Here is a 15,157-nt window from a genome sequence, read left to right as displayed (position 1 = left end):
AACCTTGTCCTCATATAAAGACTGACAGCGAATGAAATCCAGATGTAGGACTCTCTTCTCTTTCGTTCCATAGGTTCTTATCGCTATCGTTCCCTATATTATGTGGACTCGGTTTAATAGGAATAAATAGATTAAAAAGAAGAGTATAAATGTGTGTATTCTTATTTTTGAAGAGATTTTGATAAATAATTTATTTTGTTATGTAATTTTGCCATTTCTCATACGAAAATCAATATGAAGAAAGTATTTATTTTATGTACCTATGTCATTTGTGGCATATAGATATGCTAAGGTATTTATACAATATTTTATTGTATTTTACTATCACTTAGCAAAGTTTCTACAATTCTTCATCAAATTTAATTAGCAAACACCATATAAAAGCTAATGTTTGTCGTAATTGACGAAAAATGGATAATTGTTTCAAAAAAAAGTGTGTGTGTGTAGGTACTTAAATAAGTATGCAAGAAGATAACTTATTTAACGATATGACAATAAAGAAGGCATTTAATACATCCCATGAAAATATTTTATACAGCATAATTTAGTTTGAAAAATTATAAACATGGTCTGGGTTGCTGAAAAGAGTGCTGTCTATTGATAGTGGAAAATGTAATCAACTAAGTTGTATTGTTTCATGTAGAAATCCCACAAAGGCACGCGCCATCCCTTTGTGAGATTGAATACGCGCCGCTCCGCTTTTAAAAATTCCTATTTGATAAAAACTTAAATAATCCCGTGAAGTAAATACTATTGCATTTGTGCTTCAGTATATATATATAGTGCAGTGGTAATTTTTGGTGTTTCAACCACTCCATCGGTGGATTTAATAGGATCTAAGGTTCGCCGGCCGGCAGCCACTGGAAGAATCACGTGGAAGCGAGACATCTCCCATCTCCCGGTCTGAGTGGTATCACAGCACCAGGAGCCAAGGTACGTGGGCTTATAATGCTGTGGATAATTCTATAATATTGGTGTTTTTCGAGGATTCATCATAAGGAATATATTAACATAATCTTAATAATTATATTTATTAAAATAAAACAACAAAAGTCTCACCATATTAACGACGTGTTTTCTTTGGCCATCTTTGTCAGTATACGCTTCGGCTTTTACAATCTCACTCTCCCTTCTCCTTCTTATTTTATTTTCTATTCCTTTTTTGTATTCGGTTGTACTTTTATACGTGTCATTACGTTCTTTCTCGTTCGAACTGACACTTAATTTCCCAGTGGAAAGGAATGGGTCCATTTCAAGATTCTCCAGATAGGGTTCTAAAGTTCCCGGTCTTGTCGTAAGTTTTAATGGGTTTATTTCACTTTCGGAGATAAAGCATTCGCCATTGCTCTGATCTGTTGATAGATTTCATGATTAGCAATATCTTCATTTATCACCTAAATGCATTCATGATATAGTAAAGTTAAAGTCATTACGACTGATAAATGGAACGAAACTTCTCGTTTCAGATACGACACCTGCTGGAAAAATTGTGTTGCTAGGTTTAGGTAAATGGTTTTTTTTTATTAGAGAGGGCAAACGAGCAATAGGCGCGTGATGGAAATTAGTGAGACAATTGCCATATGGACTTCCTGCCAAGAGATGTATTGTAGTTGTGCAGGAAGTTGGGAATATTCTCTAAGCTCAATATACAGTCTATCGCTTACTTGAGATAAAAATCGTAACTATCGTTCACTTTTCTGTCCCAATAAACTTATCGACGGTAACTCACCTTATCTGTACACGCTGTCTGTCAATGAGACGACGTATAGTTTACCAGCGATAGATGTTTGTATGGAATTTGCAATTAACGCGTCCCAATATAAGGCAATAAGAATGACTTATCGGGTATATTGGGACAGCTTCAGGTTATTGACAGCTAATTACTGACAGTAGAATGTAGTAATATATCTCTATGTGTAGATAGTTTATTGGGAATGGTCGTAAGTCGTACCGGTTCGGGAAAACTACAGCCAACTGAATCCACAAAGTGGCTGTGCGAGGCAAGAACTTTCTCTCAAAACACGTTGTTGAAGAATGCCGATTGCCCCATCATAATTCGGGTGGAATTTATATGATCAGACGAGGCAACCAACTACTACTTACAAATAACTATTCATCATTCATGTCTTGGGCTGGTGCGATCCACCGTCAAATGAGCCTCGTGTTCATCCACAGAATGCCTAATGTGAATAGGTCATTCTATTTCACAAGGTTAGCACTTTTTTTTTATGGAATAGGAGGACAAACGAGCGTACGGGTCACCTGTTGTTAAGTGATTACCGCCGCCCACAATCTCTTGCAACACCAGAGGAATCACAGGAGCGTTGCCGGCCTTTAAGGAAGGTGTACGCGCTTTTTTTGAAGGTACCCATGTCGTATCGTCCCGGAAACACCGCACAAGGAAGCTCATTCCACAGCTTTGTAGTACGTGGAAGAAAGCTCCTTGAGAACCGCACTGTGGAGGACCACCACACATCCAGATGGTGAGGATGATATCCTAACTTGTGGCGTGTCGTGCGAAGGTGGAATTCGGCGGCAGGAATCAGGTTAAACAGCTCTTCGGAACACTCCCCGTGATAAATGCGGTAGAAGACACACAATGAAGCGACGTCTCTACGCAGCTACTTCGAGCTGCTCTGCGTTGTACGCGGTCAAATGGATCGAGCTGATACTGGGGTGCGCCAGACCAGAGATGACAGCAATACTCCATGTGTGGCCGAACCTGCGCTTTGTAGAGCGCTAGTATGTGGGCCGGCTTGAAGTATTGCCGTGCTCTATTAATGAAGATAGCACACAAGTGTCTATGTTCAGAATATCACACAAGTTGGGTCGAATCTTCGACCTAACAAAATCTTACCGCAACCAAGCATCGTCGGAAATATAATAGGAAGGGTAAAACTATCAGTTAAGAATGCCATCAAAAGCAAAGATAAACTTACCTCCTTCTCCATCGACAGTAGGCACATCTTCGGGATACAAAAGCCATTTCCCTTGAGCATTTTCAGAGGCTACTTGATGTGGCCAAGATATAACCACTTGCAGAGAGGAAACACGCCACGGACCTTCATTGAATACCTGGCAATAACAAAAATTGTTCTTAAATTTATGTATATTTAATAAAATTGCTATTCTCATTGGAATGGTCCTTCGAGACGAACCTAGCTGTGAACTTTTGAAGGTATCAAATATTGTATGTCTTCAAAACATATTTTATGTTTTTTTTCTATTAAAGAGAAAGACGACAACCAAATGGGTAACCTATGCGTGATCACCGCGGGCCATACTCTCTCTGGGGTCCCTCATGTCTGAAGATCGCGGCCAGCTAGGGTTCAAATAGGGTTGCATCTGGAGTTGATGATCTGCCTCCACCGGTTTCTATCTAGTGCATCAGTTACAAACGTGAAGAATATAGATGATGAGTCTTTACTTGGTTGGTCCATCTTATTGAAAAACGACCGTGATCTTTTTCCAAACTTTCGCCGCCTCTGCGTATTGTGTGGCGACCCCAAACTATATATGAATTCAGAAAACGAAAACACAATGGTAGGTGGCGGGAGAGGATCGAACCGAGGGTACCCTGCGGAGAGTCAACTGGTCTTTCCGCCACTTACACAACGCTTAATAATTGAGATACACGCTCAGTCGAATGCCTCTAAGTTGTTAAGCTTCCATTTAAGAGGTTATCAGGACAACTGAAGAGTGTGGACGTCAATGAAGATGTAGAATAAATTCTTACTTGATATGTGTGTATCACCCTCGTTCCAATGTCATCGAAGTGAGTCATAGCGGATTCACCTTTCATCTCACCTCCATAGAATACTTGTTCTGGTCTTGCAGCTCTATAAAATAATGATTAATTATGCTACGGTTCATCAGATTTTTTGGCTTATCGCCAATTAGAAAGAGACCAATAACTCAAAGCATTGTGGTTTACCAATATATATGTAATTAAATATTCCATTTATGATGTGATTGTTACAAAGAACTATTATCACTTTGAGAAAAAACATAGGTCTTTTGTTTATGAAAAATTTAAATAAATCGGATGCATCCTGGTTAAAGTTACAGTACACGTACAAAGTAAACCTGTTTAAAACGACTAAAATGACAATCTCAAACTATAACCATTTACTTAGATAAATAAACAGCAATAATATGTCACCATTACTAAATTGTCAAGCAAAGCAAAAAGAGCAAAAGTAATAACTGTTCACATGCCCTTTTGGTAATAACAGATGCCAGCACGGTACGATCTTTTGATCTCTTGCTGTTTAAGAGTAAGAACTCTCGCGAAACATCTAGTTCACTGCAAGATTGCCGAATAGTTTTGCAATAACAAGAATAGGGAGGGACAAATTCACAATGTATCAGCACAAACAAGTACGCGTAAGACCTCGCGAACAGAGAAAAAAGGATGTTTGGCCAGGGGTACATTCATTTTAAAAAATAATATGAACATCAAAAGAATGGTAGATGGAAACAAGTCTAACAACCTCAAAACTCACCCTTTAATCAATAGTTCAGCGTTCTTGATAACAAGTGCTTCAACTTGCTTCGGCTTTGTCAATGGATTCTTCTCCTTAGATGTAGAGTTTGCCCAAATCGAGAATACTACGGATGGTTCGTTGTCTTCTAGTGCTCTTGCGTCAAATCTTATCGTGATTGGAGGAGTTCCATCTGCTTGTTTCTTAAATGGATTCTCAAGAAGACAAGCAACAGTCGTTTTGTTGACACTAGTGCATATCATGTGCTTACCCTAGAATTGAATGTATCATCATTAGCATCATCATCATCAGTCGGAAGACCGTCACTGCTGGACAAGGGACTCCCCAAAGATTTCCACAATGATCGGTCCTGCGCTACCCTCATCCAACGTATTCCGGTGATCTTAACCAGATCGTTGGTCCATCTTGTGGGGGGGGGGGGGACCAACACTGTGTCTTCCGGTACGTGGTCGCCATTCGAGGACTTTATTGCCCCAACGGATATCTGTCCGTCGAACTATGTGCCCTGCCCACTGCCACTTCAGTTTCTCAATCATTTAAGCTATGTCGATTACTTTGGTTCTCCTATGGATCTTAATATTGGTCGACTTATGTTAGGTTGAGCTACCTTCATTTTTATAATTTTGTATTTAAATATTGTCATTCTCAAATTGATTTTGTAGCTTATGTTATTTCATGCCCTAATCTTTTTTAAATACCTATCTGAAGTCCTTTTACACAAGATTGATTTATTTTCTGGTATCATTCTTGTGTATATTATATTCTGGTATGTGGACCCAACTGTGTACATACTATAGGTTACGGCCAAGTACGATTTCAAATATAAATACTTTATCCTGTCTGGAAATACTAGCTAAGACTGTGACATCGAGTTTAGCTTAAACACTTTGTGTAGTTAATCATCAGGCCAAACTGACAAAATCTTTTCCAGTGAATGATAAAATAAAATTAGGTTATGCTGCAGGTAAAACCTTCTGAAACCTTTTCCTGAAATTGGATTATAGCATATTGTTAATTCCCCGATGATAACAGGACCGCGACGTTAGGAATACCGACCCTCATCAAGGTTTGTACAATAATCATTTTAGTCTGGAAAATATTATTAACCAAATTCCCACACAGATTTATATATTCACAAATATCCGTGATTTTTAATGTATATATTTTTTTGCAACATTACCTATTAATTTCAAATAATATAATATTATTTTTACCAAATTTTATATGTAATCTTTTAAATTTTATATTAAATCAAGCAGGTACAACTTAAAGAATATGTCCGTACAGTGATATTTGCTGCTATGTAGTGCAGGCTGGCGTGATGCTGTACAAATAGTTGTGCTTCATAAGCTGACTCGCCGAGGTTGTCCATAGACACTGACAGCTTGATTTCTTCTTCTTGGCCCAGAGTTAGAGCGTAGGCTTTGCCATCTTCAGCTGAAAAATAAATATGATAATTTAGCTTTTATTTAGATGTCTAGTCTAGGAATGTCAACATACATTTTAAAATACGATTTAGTGGAATTTGACATTAAGATCAAATCAAACATAAACATTAATCTTCGGAACACTCCTCGAGATAATTATGTCAAATTTATATAAAAATTTGGTTGCGCAGAATATTTAATCATTATCTTCGTTGCTCTTTGGAATATGTATCTTTTTAATAAGCAAAGTCCATCACAACGCCATCTTTTCTCCTTTCCGCATATAGTAGACTCCTGCTCCATTAATCAGACCATCGATCCAATTTGTGAGAAGCCTAACACCACTGTTCTTCGGATATTTGATAAGTGACTTGCTTTGTTTACTTTTTTTTTAACTTACTTTTGGGTAATTGCAATATTGGATCAACAACGAGGTCGCTAACACAGACACCGTCCAACCCGCAGTCGTTGAGGAAGTTGGCGCTAAAGGCGGTGGTTGCCGTGGCGTTGAGCACGGGATAGTTGTCAATGTTGGGAAGCTCCCCACTGCTGGAGTACTGTGGCTGGATGTGGACTATTTTATACGTCACTTGGAACTGGAATAAAAAGGACACAGATTGTTAGATTGACTTGTTTAACACATTTAAATGTAAGTTATCAGATACATTATAACATTCTTTCGAAGTTCTTATAAAAATATGTCTGAAACAGGTTGTAATACAACAGTGACCTGTGTAAGTGTAGGTATGTAATATACATTTTGTGAAGAAGAATATTTTCAGTACGTATGTACTGCAACCTTTTTATCTTCTTTTGTTCTCATGTACCTATTTTTAATTTTAAATATAAATTATAATCTGCACAATAATTTATCAATATATACACGTACCTCAGGAAATATTGATAAAGCGATTGAGCAGCCTATCAATTCGAAAGTAGTTCTAATGGATGTAATCACTTCTGGAAAACTATGCAAACGAACTAACAACGAAACGAACAAAGTTTTGTTATAAGAAACATTGTCAAACAAGCAAGTCGTTCTACTGATGGTGAGTGACATGCCTGCCTTGCCCGATACAATTTTGAGCGACATCATAATTGTACTCGTTTTGGACACATAATATGTTAAATCCATTTGTCGAGTAATTTCGCTAAGCACCCGTCCAACTGAAATACAATAATGCTTGCACATTGCTGTTTCCTCATCCGGCTGCTGTGCAAAGATTATTAAATGATTTATGACCAAAGTAGGCATCAGACGATTTGCTATTACCGGTAATATCCGTTAAGCTCTTTCGATCCGTAATCTCAATCTCAAATAATAAAATATATAACAACGTTCGAACTCAAATTTTCTTCTTAACCTTCCCTTTCCTGCCTTTTTCTACACCAGTTTAATACAAGCTCTCTTATTCTTCCTTAAATTGGGCCATTTTCAGTACTACACCTATCTGATCGCGGAATGTACTCCTAAGAATACCTTTCCCAGTAGTTTCATTTCCATCTTCTTAATTATGCTTTGTAGTCTCTATATATTATCAATCTATCTCCTTAAAATATATCAATTACCTTCGAAATCCTAATAATTCTCTGTTACGGTATTAGTACTAAGTATTAAGTCCTCCAATTATCTCGAAATAGACACTAAAGGCAAAACACAAGTAATAGAACAGTAGAGTAAGTCAACGGTCACCTTGAAATTTTTATCTACGTCTGAAAGGAACGCTAGGGTTAGTACATACAAAAAAAAATTACGAAACCATCGGTGAGGCCCAGATAATTTTAATAGGACAAGGACCAATCTCCGTGGCGTACAGCGTGGCACTCAATAGTTTTGTCTCCCCAAGATTGCTTAGAGGCCGTGTAAATTATGTGTGTGTGTGAATGTGTGCGTGCAGCGGTACAGGCGCCCTAGTATGAAGTTAGAGTATTTTATTTACTTTAGTTCACCTCAGAAATACTAATAATACTAATCTTAGAGTCCCTTGAGTTTAAACAGAACTGAAATTTAATGAATATGTATTCAATAAGAATTTAAAAATTCAAATATCATTGACTTATTTTTTCAATTTAAATATCAGTAAGTACCTAAAATTAAATGGTCAAATTAAGAAGGGATTCAGATTTCTTGCCAATGGTGGTCATTAACTTCATGTCCACATCCTATTTCGTTGAATTTTGGAAACCTTGTAATATCCTCATTTCTTAATGCTGTTTAACTCATATTGCTATATGAGCAGATTGTATGAAATATTTTTATTATCTTTTGGACAGGATGCCGGCTAGATTATGGGTATCACAACGGCTCCTATTTCTGCCGTGGAGCAGTAATATGTAAACATTACTGTTTTTCGGTCTAGAGGCGCCGTAGCTACTGAAATTACTGGGCAAATGAGACTTAACATCTCATGTCTCAAGGTAGCAGCGCAATTATAGTCAGTATCAGAATTTTTATATTTTTCAAGAATCCTGAGCGGCACTGTATTGTAATGGACAGGGCGTATCAATTACCATCAGCTGAACGTCCTGATCGTCTCGTCCCTTATTTTCATTAAAAAATATATGTACTTACTTTGATTGGTGTTTGTATATCCCGTGTATTATTTTTCAGGTAAACAATGTGTTCTCGACAATGTTCCTCGTCTTTGCCCAAATGTATTGTTTTGTTAACAATTATTGATTTATCAGAATCGAAGAACACTCTTGAATACTTCCTGCCGCCAGGGAAGGTCTCAGCCTCCACTACATAATTGAGTTCATGTATATTATTATGAGTCGATCTTACTAATGACTTGATTATACAACATGCTTGGAAATGAAAACATGTATGGTTTGAGTTAGGGTCTTTTTCACAGCCTTGTATCGTTGGATCGATGTTTATAATCGTATTCGATGGTCTTATTGATGTTTTTATGTCGATGATCGGTTTTGTACGAATTAACGCGACGCTGCTCTGTAAATAAAAAAAAAATCGAAATGAATATAGAGAATGTGTTGTGAACGTAGATAGTATTTCATACAGTAACGTATCACAATCGTTAATGATTTATTTACATTAATTTCATGAATTCTCTTCTCATCGATTCTCAATTCATTAGGATTCACTAAAACTATAACCACGATAATGGAGCAAGTCATTGTAATATGATTTACGCTTTTGCCATAGATTAATCTTTATATAAAAATTATCTTCACCCTTGTATTTGAACACGGAGGATAATGTTGCATTATATGCAAATTCAAATATTTTTTTTTCAAAATAGGATGTGACATCACTTATTGAAAGTCAAAAACTACCACCCATTCCAAAATGAATGAGCCTGAGAAGAACGGGCGCGACAAACTCAGCGGGCTTTTTATTCTCATCGAAAAAATATGTGTACAAAGTAATATTGTACAATTAAACTTATTATTTAATAGCCTGAGGGCGGTCGCTCCATTTCCAATCTGTGGTATCATGTTACAGTAACCTTTACCACACAAAGGTTTATTAACAATTCTTTTGAATAACGTAACACCTTTGTTTTGAAAATTTTCTGGGACCTTGTTGTAAAAGCATATACATCGCCCCACAAAAGACTTACTAACTCGACTTAGCCGAGTAGTAGGCATTATAAGTTTATATCTGTCCCTGGTGTTAACATTATGGTTATGACAGTTTCTAGAAAATTCACTTATGTGCCTATGAACATACATTATATATATTTCGTAAGTCATCAAATAATTATTCTATACTAGTATTCGAAATAGAAAAGACTTGTATTTTGTATCGACATGTAGGTATATGTTTTTTTTCAGCCTGAAAGAAGTCCGACCGAAAAACTCGTTATGGGTCTTAGTAGTAGATAAATAAACTTACATTCTCATAAGCGCCGACTAACAGATCAGGATAACCATTAGCATCAAGATCTATTCCACCAGACAAGGAATATCCAAATGTCCTCATTACAACTGGCAAAGATTCAGCTTTAATTATCTGGTCGGGTTTTGTTTTAATACCATTCTTCCTATCACCCATGTGTATATAAACTACACCATTTCCTTCATATGGACTGCCTATTGCCACATCTTCACAGCCATCTTTATTCAAATCACCAGTATTCGCTATTGCAATTCCAAACTGGGATTCTGGTTTTCCAGTAAGTTTTAGATTGTATTGCTGTGGCAAATTGTGATTCTTATTGAGGTAAAGGTAAACGGCACCGCCAACATCGCGTGAGAAATAGAAAGGAGCACCAACTAATAAATCGGGTAACCTGAAAGAAATTTTTTTTCAGTAATGTAGTATGCAAATTAAAAAATGTATCAAGTTTAATAATTAATCTAATTTTAATCATAGTAATAAATTTTATACAAAAAAAGGGTAAGATGATAAGCCACTCTAGCCTAGTAAATTCACTGGCTACGGTGCCCTTCAAACCAAACCATAATGTTACTTGCAAACTACTACTTCAAAGTATAAAGAGATGCCGGATTTTAAAATCACTTATTGAACGTCAGCGAATTGTTGTCAGTAGTTCCAACGTAGAATCGTAGATCCGTTGGCCAGAACAAATGCCAGCATTTAGGTTTGCAGTAGCTCTGTTGAGACACGTAGACAGTTATTTGTACAATCTCCCCTCTTCTGTCGACACCAAAGCAAGGCACAGATATTTAAGACCTACCTAAGAGTAAATATGTTCCTTGCTTACTCACTCACTCACTGAGACCAATATAATATTTGTGACGTTTGCTGTCGCTGGGTTAAGTACCATGGATATGAAAAGTAAATAATATGAAACTAACACTTAACATACAAAATAGTTCAGAATTGCCTTACCCGTCCCCATTAACATCAGCCGAGCACACTTCATAACCAAAGCTAGAACCGAATTGTTCACCGCTGAGCAGAAGAGTGTAGTTCAGGATGTCTACGTCAGTTCTGGTCCAATCATCTATCACCCTTTTACTGAATATAACGACCTGTCCTGTTCCATGAGCCCTTGGTGCACCGGAAGCAAAAGAGGCCTCTTTGCCAAAAAAGTTTGCACCAGATACAGACATACCTAAAAATATAAACAATGAGAATCTTTTGCTAAGTAGATTGAATGAATATTTATATTTTACTATATGTAATGCCAATTCAGGCTGGCACATATCTCGACGGACAGATAGCCGTTGGAGCAGTAAGGTCGTCGAATGGCTACCACGTACCCGAAGACGCAGTGTTGTAGGCCCTACACAAGATGGACTGATGATGTGGTCAAGATTGCCGGAATAGTTTGTATGATCAGCGAAGATCGATCGTCGCGCGTCGTGGAAATCTTTGAAGGAGGCCTTTATCTAGTAGTGGATGTCTTTCGGCTGATAATGATGATGATTCTGATAATTTGGGCAATTTACATAGATAAGTACGAAGATGGGAAGGTAGTATTTTAGTTAACTTTGAAAAAGGAGAAGATTTAAATCAAATCAAATTCAAAATGCTATCTTCATAATAATTAAGTATTATTTATACTCAATCTTTCTTAAATCCTTAATCTCAATATCTTATATCTTTCTTTATTATTTTATGTAAGAAAACCACTCACACAACTAGTAGTAGGGGATGTAATATAAATTAATTAACTTGATTTCAATATAGATTTTAAGTTGTTTTTGAACAATTTATAGGATGTAGGATGGTGTACCTTTTAATTATCTATGTTAATTCTTATACTTACCTAAATAACTATATTTCTCAACAGGACTGACTCCATCTTCTACTGGAGCCATATAAACCACATGATCTCTTTCTATCAGGTCATCATTTGTGTCTTGAGTAAATATAGTTCCTCTCCAGGTATATGGCCCAGGACTTCCTAGCAATAGTGTATCGTCTTCTAATAGGGAACTGCTTGTACCAACTTGGCAAAAGCCGAATTCTTCATGCTCTCTGAAACGGTAAGAAGGTTCAATTGTAAATTATACGTAGATGACTTATATATATGTTACGGGCAATTTGATAAGTCCAGGCACTATTAATAATGGCCGGTCTGTATTCATAATGCCCGACTGAATTGGACTATGTGATTAAAACAGCAGTATTAATCACTTTTCACGGCCATTAAGAATATTGCCCACCCTATCTTGGGCAAAGTAATAAAATAGGTGAAATGTAGTGTTTTTGTTTATTAAATGAAATTAAACTTACAAAATTATCATTAAAAGTTAACAAAAAATAAACTATTGAACATAGTAGTTAAAAAATAAACAATTAAAAATGTAATAACATCATTAGTTACCCACTTTTATTTTGACAAAAATATTACTTAACAATAGTTTAAAAATTAGTAAACTGAGAAAAATCAAAAAAAAATATCTAATAATTAAGGACTGTGCAAGAAAGTTATTCAGTTTACAATTATTTACTCTTGCAAGATGAACTTTGTGACATTTGGAATTACAAAGAATGTTTGATTTCTTGTATTTACAACGTTTTGAATTGCAGTCACCAGTACAGTAACAATGCTGGAAGCCTCGTCCATCAAAATGAGAGTCTCTTCGAGCACATTCTCGAAGAGTTATATCAACTTTTGTAACATCGTCGATCGAAATGAACTTTTCTTTACACACAGTTAACTGATTTCTGGAGTACAGTTGGTTTAAAATACCGTGCTTAGTTCCAAGTTTGTAAAGTTTTTCTACAGATATAATAATAGCAAGTATATTACGACTATCCGTCTTGGCCCGATCTACATCTGGTATCCTTACTCGAACGCTTTGGCCTATTTCTGCAATAGGAAATTCTGCATTGGAGGCCTTTGTCCAGCAGTGGACGTCTTCCGGCTGATGATGATGATGATGATAATTAATTTGAATTTTATAATAAAAATATAATAGGAGGTCGTTGAGTCTTTTATTCTGGCGCCACTATGAACACTTATGTTTCGATTCTATGTATTGATTAAAAATATATAAATCGAATTGTAATTGAACAACATCTGAATCTGATCTTATCTTTCATATTCAAAGTTATATTAAACTAATAAATCTTTTATGATAGTATGGGATATCTAAATTATATTATTAAAAGCTTTTTTAATCAATTATGCGGTAACGATGACCGTTAATTGACATTACAGTGAATCATGTTCACGCGCGACTGAATTCTTATTATTTATTTTTTTTTATTTAGAAATAAATTCCTTTGGAGCAAAGTAAAATCATTTACAAAATAAAAGGAACGCTGTATATTTTCAACACTTGTAAGTATAATATGATTAACGACGCATCATTCGAATTTTGAATGAGGGACATTAATAAACAACATTGATAGTAGTTGATGGCGTACAATTTAAATTCCGAATTTTCTTATTAAAATGGCAGCTCCATACTTACTAACATTATAAAACTGGATAGCTTTGTGTTTCTTTGTTGGGACTTATATAATTATTTTTTGTATAATTATTTATTGCGGGATTTCTGAAGAATAATGTTGTAACTCTCAGGTTTGAAAAAAAATCCTCGTTAATTAGTGTATGTGGCGTGCTGGTTTTAAATTTATTGGTAATACTGGGTCTCGAAAACTCGAGCGATTGCCAATTCCGTGGTCATCTGGAGGGCAAAGCCAAATTGGCTTCGAAGAAGCTGGGGGTCATTAATAGAGCACGGCAATACTTCAAGCCGGTCCACATTCTAGCACTCTACAAAGCGCAGGTCCGGCCACACATGGAGTATTGCTGTCATCTCTGGTTTGGCGCACCCCAGTATCTACTCGATCCATTTGACCGCGTGCAACGCAGAGCAGCTCGAATTGTCGGGGACCCAGTGCTCTGTGAACAGCTGGATCACTTGGCGTTGCGTAGAGACGTCGCTTCATTGTGTGTCTCCTACCGCATTTATCACGGGGAGTGTTCCGAAGAGCTGTTTAACCTGATTCCTGCCACCGAATTCTACCTTCGCACGACACGCCACAAATTAGGATATCACCCCCACCATCTGGATGTGTGGCGGTCCTCCACAGTGCGGTTTTCAAGGAGCTTACTTCCTCGTACTACTAAGCTGTGGAATAAGCTTCCTAGTGCGGTGTTTCCGGGACGATACGACATGGGTACCTTCAAAAAAAAGCGCGTACACCTTCCTTAAAGGTCGGCAACGCTTTGATTCCTCTGGTGTTGCAAGAGAATGTGGGCGGCGGTGATCACTTAACACCAGGTGACCCGTACGCTCGTTTGTCCTCCTATTCCATAAAAAAAAAACTTAAATACCAAGTTGTACAAAAATATCGATACCTAGTTGAAAAAAATCCACCATATGGGTTGTCTAATTCTTGTACAAAAACGAAAATAGGTATTTTATGACAAACCGCGGGGCACATCTATTTATTAAGGCACGTACAAATATATGGGAAACAAAATCTAGACATGGATACGATTAGGTACTAATAATGACAGTAATCACGACCATCACGTTCACGAAGCATCTTTACACAAACAATGAATTCATCTAATATACGATGATTCATATTTAAACAGTTTATTCTTTAGTTCTTTTTGTGAAATATTTTATGTTTTAATCGCTTTTAATTTTGAACACGATCCATATATTGGAAACAGCACACGATGTACAGATATACAGATACGCACTTACAAACTAATTTGTTATATTTATTACAGTCATTGTAAAATATTATATTTGATTTAAAAACTGTGGCTGTTGAATTTCTTCTACATTCCTCTCAAGAGCTCTACATTTTTCAAACACAGAGGAGAATCAGTAATTGAAATTACTTAAATATTTTTAATGACGACTCAAAAGGCCTTAGTTTAAGCCAATTTTTTTTTTAAATTTTAGTACCCTTTATTTACTACAATCTGTCTCCCTTGTGGGACATTCAGCAGTATGTTGGTTGGTGCTATCACTGGCGCGCTCGGTATGTGACCTGTGTCACATCCTCAATGTTAAAACAGTAGCCTAATAAAAACAATAATAATAACAAACCTAATTAAATAAACTTTAATTGACTTCGGCTTTGAAACAAATACCTCTTTTTCTTCTGTTTCACTCGCCTCAATATATATATATATATATATATATATATATATATATATATATATATATATGTATATTGTCATCGTTTGTCATTTCCGGATTGGGCGTAACAAAGATATTGTCATAACTTTATTATTACATTGAATTCCATACCAGCCTTCACGGACTCGGACGGAATTCACGGACCTCTCATTTTATGGTCTTCGAAAATGA

General features: G+C 36.3%; 1 protein-coding gene across 2 annotated transcripts in view; it reads right to left on the bottom strand.

Moving 5' to 3' along the window:
- LOC126975825 (integrin alpha-PS1) overlaps positions 1–15,157 on the bottom strand; it is a 149,947-nt gene that overhangs the window by 4,899 nt on the left and 129,891 nt on the right. For both annotated transcript variants that reach the window (XM_050823854.1, XM_050823855.1), the window contains 10 exons: positions 11,635–11,846; positions 10,752–10,977; positions 9,792–10,188; positions 8,505–8,885; positions 6,333–6,528; positions 5,791–5,942; positions 4,506–4,756; positions 3,737–3,839; positions 2,940–3,075; positions 1,060–1,352 (listed from right to left, as the gene is read on the bottom strand). In XM_050823854.1, coding sequence (XP_050679811.1) covers positions 1,060–1,352; positions 2,940–3,075; positions 3,737–3,839; positions 4,506–4,756; positions 5,791–5,942; positions 6,333–6,528; positions 8,505–8,885; positions 9,792–10,188; positions 10,752–10,977; positions 11,635–11,846 — 2,347 coding nt within the window. The remainder of the gene's footprint in view (positions 1–1,059; positions 1,353–2,939; positions 3,076–3,736; positions 3,840–4,505; positions 4,757–5,790; positions 5,943–6,332; positions 6,529–8,504; positions 8,886–9,791; positions 10,189–10,751; positions 10,978–11,634; positions 11,847–15,157) is intronic.

This window comes from Leptidea sinapis, chromosome 38 (genome assembly GCF_905404315.1).
Source record: "Leptidea sinapis chromosome 38, ilLepSina1.1, whole genome shotgun sequence".
Taxonomy (NCBI): Eukaryota; Metazoa; Arthropoda; class Insecta; order Lepidoptera; family Pieridae; genus Leptidea; species Leptidea sinapis.
This window is presented reverse-complemented; position numbering and strand designations above follow the sequence as displayed.